This window comes from Haliotis cracherodii, unplaced genomic scaffold (genome assembly GCF_022045235.1).
Source record: "Haliotis cracherodii isolate W230 unplaced genomic scaffold, xgHalCrac1.p SCAF_11, whole genome shotgun sequence".
Classification (NCBI taxonomy): Eukaryota; Metazoa; Mollusca; class Gastropoda; order Lepetellida; family Haliotidae; genus Haliotis; species Haliotis cracherodii.
The window spans coordinates 22,804,679-22,812,470 of NW_027266266.1; the positions used below are offsets into that span (position 1 = coordinate 22,804,679).

Consider the following 7,792-nt stretch of genomic DNA (forward strand, 5'->3'; position numbering starts at 1 on the left):
GCTGTTAAGACTGTTTTGCAGACCACGAGCAGAGCATGAAAATAGTACAAGGTCATCAGCAAATAGTAAGTGGGTTAGGGCCTTATCATTCAGTAGAGAGGCATTGTTAGAATTGTCTGACATAAGGTAATCCTGTAGGTCATTTACGTAGATACTGAAGAGGGTAGGGCTGCAGACACATCCTTGCTTGCCACCAATATTAGAACAAATTGGGGTACTGGAGCCTTCTTGAGTTTTCACAGCATAATAAAGTGTAGAGTATATATTATCAAGTAGATTATAGATTTTCCCATTTATGTTGTTATTTAGTAGCTTGTGTCTTAGACCATTTCTCCACACAGTGTCAAAAGCTTTACTAAAATTAACAAAGCAAGCATACAATTTCTTCTTAGACTTCTTATATTTCTGAATCAGAGTCCGCAGTATGAAGATGTTATCAGATGTTCTAAAATCTTTTCTAAAGCCAGCCTGTCTCTTATCAAATATCACCTCTACATACACCATTATGTGTGCATCATCACCTCTATACCATTGTGTGTGTGCATCATCACCTCTACATCATTGTGTGTGCATCATCACCTCTACATACACCATTATGTGTGCATCATCACCTCTACACCATTGTGTGTGCATCATCGCCTCTACACCATTGTGTGTGCATCATCACCTCTACACCATTGTGTGTGCATCATCGCCTCTACACCATTGTGTGTGCATCATCACCTCTACACCATTGTGTGTGCATCATCACCTCTATATACACCATTGTGTGTGCATCATCACCTCTACATACACCATTATGTGTGCATCATCACCTCTATACCATTGTGTGTGCATCATCACCTCTACATACACCATTATGTGTGCATCATCACCTCTACATCATTGAGTGTGCATCATCGCCTCTACACCATTGTGTGTGCATCATCGCCTCTACACCATTGTGTGTGCATCATCACCTCTACACCATTGTGTGTGCATCATCACCTCTACATCATTGAGTGTGCATCATCGCCTCTACACCATTGTGTGTGCATGATCACCTCTACACCATTGTGTGTGTGCATCATCACCTCTACACCATTGTGTGTGCATCATCACCTCTACACCATTGTGTGTGCATCATCACCTCTACACCATTGTGTGTGCATCATCGCCTCTACACCATTGTGTGTGCATCATCACCTCTACACCATTGTGTGTGCATCATCACCTCTACATCATATAGTGTGCATCATCGCCTCTACATCATTGTGTGTGCATCATCGCCTCTACACCATTGTGTGTGCATCATCACCTCTACATCATATAGTGTACATCATCGCCTCTACATCATTGTGTGTGCATCATCGCCTCTACATCATTGTGTGTGCATCATCGCCTCTACATCATTGTGTGTGCATCATCACCTCTACACCATTGTGTGTGAATCATCACCTCTACACCATTGTGTGTGAATCATCACCTCTACATCATTGTGTGTGCATCATCGCCTCTACACCATTGTGTGTGCATCATCACCTCTACACCATTGTGTGTGCATCATCACCTCTATACCATTGTGTGTGCATCATCACCTCTACATCATTGTGTGTGCATCATCGCCTCTACATCATAGTGTGTGAATCATCATCTCTACACCATTGTGTGTGCATCATCACCTCTACACCATTGTGTGTGCATCATCACCTCTACATCATATAGTGTACATCATCGCCTCTACATCATTGTGTGTGCATCATCGCCTCTACATCATTGTGTGTGCATCATCGCCTCTACATCATATAGTGTACATCATCGCCTCTACATCATTATGTGTGCATCATCACCTCTACATCATATAGTGTACATCATCGCCTCTACATCATTGTGTGTGCATCATCACCTCTACATCATTGTGTGTGCATCATCGCCTCTACATCATTGTGTGTGAATCATCACCTCTACACCATTGTGTGTGCATCATCACCTCTACATCAATGTGTGTGCATCATCGCCTCTACATCATTGTGTGTACACCATCGCCTCTACACCATTGTGTGTGTATCATCGCCTCTACACCATTGTGTGTGCATCATCGCCTCTACATAATTGTGTGTGCATCATCACCTCTACATCATGATGTGTGCATCATCGCCTCTACCCCATTGTGTGTGCATCATCACCTCTACATCATTGTGTGTGCATTATCACCTCTACAGCAGCTGGGGGGGGGGACATATTTGTTGAAACGTGCCAAAGTAAAAGCATACTTCTGTTTGTTCGCATATAAATTTGGATAAGTATTTATGTTAGTTACGTGCCCATGAGCTTATATTTGTCGTCATAGGCAACTCCATGGTCGGTTTGTTCATAATATCAATCACTTGTTGTCTTTCCAGACTTGATTACTTCCTGGCCACTGTGACGTATCTTGATCATTGTCGACGGCGGTTTGGGCCAACAAACAATTGAGATATGTTTCATCTGAAAAACTGGTGATTGTGTTATCCAAATTATTGGTAAATCTTCAATGTTACTGGTATAAGTCAGCCAGAACTGTGAACCATTCATCTCATCGAGCTTGTGGAAATATACGAAAGAGCTGACGAACTAGATTCCCTTTTCATGATTTTATTCAAGGCTGGTAATTCTTGTGAATCGTTTTGCATTTCGAAGTGCGGCATAAGACGACAAAGACGGTCGGCGTTTTCATCTGAAAGATCAACAGTAGAATTATGTTTCTGCTAGGATTTCATACGTTTGAACAAACCCTTGTTGTTTTTCTGGGAGAGGTGTCTGCACTAGGTACTCTCATCGATTATCAACTAAGCAGCCACAGACCAACAGTTGGTATAAGTTAACGCCCAATGGAATCCGTTTCGGCAGAGAATCGAGACGGAGAGGAGAATGGCATCTAAATTTTTAAATTGAACAGTGATCCGTTAACCACGTATCAGAGGCTTTGAGCATGCCTGTCAGTGGTTTGGGGCACTGGGTTTTAGAAGTGGCATATAATTCTTCCTTACCCATAGGGACAGTATGGAATCCTAGAAAGGACATTGTCGCGTCTTCGCATTGACGCATAACAAAGACAAGCAACAAGTGTCAAAATTAACAAAAATGAGACAATGCGACAACGCGACAAAGTTCCTTCCAGGCTTCCATCGGTGAGAAATAACCGAGTTCATAAACATCGTAATGTGCACCAGTGCAAATATCGCTTCACGCGCACCCGTCTAATGTTTACGTCATTCGGACGGCATTGTTGGTGTCATCCAAACTTGTTGTGACGTAAGGGCGGAATGACGTCATACTAGAAACGACGATTTTTATTAACTCGGATATTTCTAACCCTGTGTGTAGTAAATTCCTACATACTGTGTATCAAGTTCCTTCCCAGCGCATGACACCGTTACACTCTCGGTAACATCGCTGCCACCAGTGTGGGGTGACCATTACAAGAATCTTGAAATTTGCCCTCTAATCCGAATTGTAGTAACGTTGAGACTTTTGTGTCTTTGGTAATGCCATCATAGTTCATTTTGAAAAGGTTTACGACTGACAATGTTTTCAAGATGAATTTACTTTGTTGTTTGTGTAATCAGATTGGTTCGAGATTACAAACTTAAGGAAAATCAACCAACTTCTCCCTTACATTCTTACTATATAAATTACATGATAGTTGTAATGAAATAGAAAATCAAATTGACAAACAAGGAAAGTAACTTAGCAGCGGTAAGTGTATTCACGACAGTCGTCACTTTTTTTGTAAACATAACGGTCATTCGGTTGTGAGTTCAACTCCAAGCATGGTTGTGGTCATCTATCACGGTTGGGAGTTTTGACTGATGGCGGCGATAGTATCAGAGATCCGCGAAAGGGATATCGCTGTGAGTAGCTTAAATGTGTATGTGTTCTCAGTATGTGCTAGCTCTGAACTCACCTAGCTCGAGCATGCACCAAAATCAGCTACGTGGAGATCACGGTGGGTACACTTTGTCTTCTCGTATTCGCACCTACAACAAAGATTGTGAGTGAGTGAGATTCATCCAGGAACCAGATCCAAGCAGGCGTGGCGGTAAGAGTACCTGGATAGCTGTATTAAGCATGTATTCGAATCAGAATTTCAAACATCTACGATCACACAAGTGTCACTAAAGTAAGACTGTTGCTTTGTTTGTTTTTGCTCAGACAAAAAATCACAGTACGTGTTTACAACGATAGTGGACAATATCCATCAGGGCAGCCAGCCAGCCAATAACTGATACCAAGACGTCCTTGCCGTCAACGCTACACAACCACATCACACACTTTAATCACCCAGGGGCGGTCGGGTAGCCTAGTGGTAAAAGCGTTCGCTCGTCACGCCGAAGACACGGGTTCGATTCCCGACATGGGTACAATGTGTGAAGCCCATTTCTGGTGTCCCCCGCCGTGATATTGCTGGGATATGGCTAAAAGCGGCGTAAAACCATACTCACTCACTCACTGTAACCACCAAATCTTCTTCATATTGGCTGAATCTCAAAGAACCAACGCAGTGGATATGAATGGGTAATGGGGATCAAATGATCTGCCTTTATTTACTATATATGTAAGGGACAGTTATCCGATATTGGTAGAGAAGGTGGGGGTCTCTTTAAAATACTGGGTATAACATTGTGCCTCAGGTTTTAAAAGGAATCTTTGGCTAAAAATTAGCATTTTCGGCCCAAAAGTGAAACCTTTAATTTCTCACATTAGCCTGTATCCTACATGCTGGACAAACCATGGGAGCAATGCCCTGGGGTCAAGAAATTAATCGGTTTGTCTATCTTGATACAAATTACTCACAAATTGGCGTAGGTCTTGCCGTCACTTCCACACAGAGTCTCGGTCTCGTTGGGGCACTTCTCGTGAGACAACTCAATGCAGAAATAGTCGAGGACTGCCTCCTCTCCACTTACACCTGCTCCACCCGTCGTTGGGCGTTTGTCGCAGGAACCACGGAAAGCGATGTCAATTTTTTTCCCACCGCATCGGACTTTAGTGAAAGCACACCTGCATGAAACGATAATTTAGTTCTGAGCCATTTTGGATGTTACTGACAATCGTCATCACTTCGCGCATGAAATAACATAAGGGATATTCTCGCGAAAGCCAGAATTTAATGCCTCACTCAGCAAATAGTAAAGCTGTATGAAGGCGGTCTGTAAATAATCGAGTCTGACCAGACAGTGATTGGCATCATGAGCATCGATCCACGCAATTGGGATACGATTGCATGATCAACCATGTCAGTGAGCCTGACCACCCGATCCTGTTAGTCGCCTCTTACGACAAGCATAGTCGGCTTTTACCGCAAGCTTGGCTTGCTGAAGACTTATTCTAAGTCGGATCTTCACGGGTCTAATTATTCAGTGAATGAATGTTCTTCTAATTCATGCAAATAATCCATTGCACGTTCATCTTTTTATATCTATTTGATTTTGATAAGATCTGTCTGAGGTTGTCATTTCTTATGGAGTCACGTATGGTACCCAATTAACTGAAATTGGATGTGCAGAGTTGCGCCCCTTAGTCATGCCAGAATTCTATGATCCTGAGTTAGAATCCCGGTTCGCTCTGATTGTATTTCTAGGTTTGTCAGTATCATGGCCGTGCTCGTATGTTTCACAAAAAGTTATGATAAACAAAAACATACATCGATTTTCTTCCCACATCAAGCTAAAATGACTGAAATTCATTTCCAAGCGGCGTTTGACCAAATGCAATCATTTTCTTTTGGTTGCTATTGAGAAGTGTTGCGTCACGATGTCATGTGCTATAGTCTCGACATTTAACGCTTACTCACAGGTTCCTGTAAGTAACGCCATCAGTACCACATTCTTGGTGCTCACGCTCATAGTCACAGTTCCTGTACTGGTAGCGACGACAGGCGAAGCTGCCAAATAGGTCCCCCAGCTGGGAGGAACATACTGAAAAACAGTGAGAATCACAATTAAACTGAGGCTGGGCAAGATTGTGCCTTAATGGTATTGAGAGACGTGAAATGAACATACTGAGATGGCTTCAGCTGCAATCATAGATCGACTAAAGGGCTCACTTAAATAGCCCCAGAGTATGATGTAACCATGTTTCACAATAACCTCAAAGACGACCTTGACCTATGATTGACACGAAACCTACATTTGATGTGGTAGGTTTTACAAATATACATGAAAATATAAAGTTCCATGTCTGTAGAGGGAAGTATGCCTCAGACACTGTCAATGATAAAACAAAGTTTAACAAGTACTATAATGTTGACCTTGACCTTTGACTATACTTAACAAATAATTTCTAAAAAACGACCCCATACTAGAGAAGGTATATACCAAATTTAATGATAAATGCATGAATACGTTTTGAGAAAGTGTAATTACATACATATAGTGAGTTTTTATCTGTCTGGTGACGTTGACCTTGACCTTTTATATGCCATGTGCCAAAGAACTAGATACCATGATACTCGTCACAATGGAGTGCAGATTTGGTGGATCAGATGTATGTCCATCGCCCCACGAATTCAATAGAAAGTGTCAAAGACAGCCATGTGTATTTAGCGGGACAGGTTGGAATGGAACCCCGCTGTGTCTCTATATGAGTATTTCTATGACCTCAAAAGGACAACCTGTGTTATGTAAAGGTTCTACACATGTCTCTTATCACCTTATGTATACAATCCCAAGCCGTAGTCTCGATCTAGGTTATCTGGAAAAAGAATCCATTAACTATCTTTGCGGATACATTTTGAAGTTAGAAAATGAATGTTAAATAAACTTTTATGTTCAAGTTTAAGGAATTACTGGTGATTTGATTGGTTTATTTGCTGTTAACATGACCCGTTCATATTTCAATAACCTTCAAAAAGTGAAGTTTACAAAATATGAACTTCATCTTTTGACGTTTACATGATTTGTTACCGGAACTACTTTTCATGACGTTTACATGATTTGTGACCGGGACTACTTTTCATGACGTTTACATGATTTGTGACCGGAACTACTTTTCATGGGGAATCACCGAGTTGAAAATATCTCTATTAATTCCCCTGGTTGTCATGTCTTAAATACCTACAAAGATTGTTGTAAGAACGCCATTTCTTATTTTAATACCTGCCAATTTACATGGTGACATAAGCGCTACATGAAATGCACCTTTGGCATTCAATGACAAACGTTTCAAGGTAAATATAGCTTAAAATGTACTTGGATGCTTCAGTGGTACATATGTCATATTTATGTCAGTTAATAAAAATATGATAATTGTTCCTCGTCACTGTTTTCAAAACTGGCAGAATAGGATTCATGTTTTATATTTCTCTAATAGCTTACACATGCTTGATGACACAAGAACTCTGTTGGTTGAAGTTTAAAGAGTCTCCGCTACGAAAGTGAATTGCATGGAGTGTGGAACAAAAAGCCGGAGCCAAGAGCAAAAACGAAAGTTAACAAGGCATGGGTAATTTAGGCGCAGGTTTGATCATGCAAAGCAATGCATTTATTTTAGCAAGCCTGGCGTAAGTAGGTGGCTACCCAGCAGTACGGTAGAAGAGTGGCACGGGGCGCGAGTGGAGGGTTCGAATCCCCATTCAGAGCATACACATAGCATTTCAAACACATTAACCGTCAACGACCCCAATCACCTGTGGCTTTCGTCCCACATCAAGGTGAAGTGCTGTTCAAACCCAACTCACTAACTCACTTACCAGCTACAAGGGCGGCAATGACAATAGCACGAAGCATAGTGGATGGACGAGTCGATCAAAGGTAAAGGAAGAGAAAACGTG

At 41.7% G+C, this 7,792-nt stretch overlaps 1 protein-coding gene across 1 annotated transcript; it reads right to left on the bottom strand.

Moving 5' to 3' along the window:
* Window positions 1-2,609: 2,609 nt before the first annotated feature.
* LOC139455582 (follistatin-like) lies at window positions 2,610-7,792 on the bottom strand. Its single transcript, XM_071237132.1, has 5 exons — window positions 7,712-7,792; window positions 5,816-5,939; window positions 4,816-5,022; window positions 3,926-3,998; window positions 2,610-2,695 (listed from the first exon to the last, which is right to left on the bottom strand). Exons 1-4 carry the CDS (start codon window positions 7,746-7,748, stop codon window positions 3,926-3,928), a joined length of 441 nt encoding a protein of 146 aa, XP_071093233.1. The 5' UTR covers window positions 7,749-7,792; the 3' UTR covers window positions 2,610-2,695.

Coding starts and splice junctions, on each gene's coding strand:
- LOC139455582 (XM_071237132.1), bottom strand. CDS start 7,748: ATGCTTCGTGCTATTGTCATTGCCGCCCTTGTAGCTG. Junction 5,940..7,711: donor CATTGCCGCCCTTGTAGCTG/GTAAGTGAGTTA, acceptor ACTGTTTTTCAG/TATGTTCCTCCCAGCTGGGG. Junction 3,999..4,815: donor GGCAAGACCTACGCCAATTT/GTGAGTAATTTG, acceptor TCTTTGTTGTAG/GTGCGAATACGAGAAGACAA.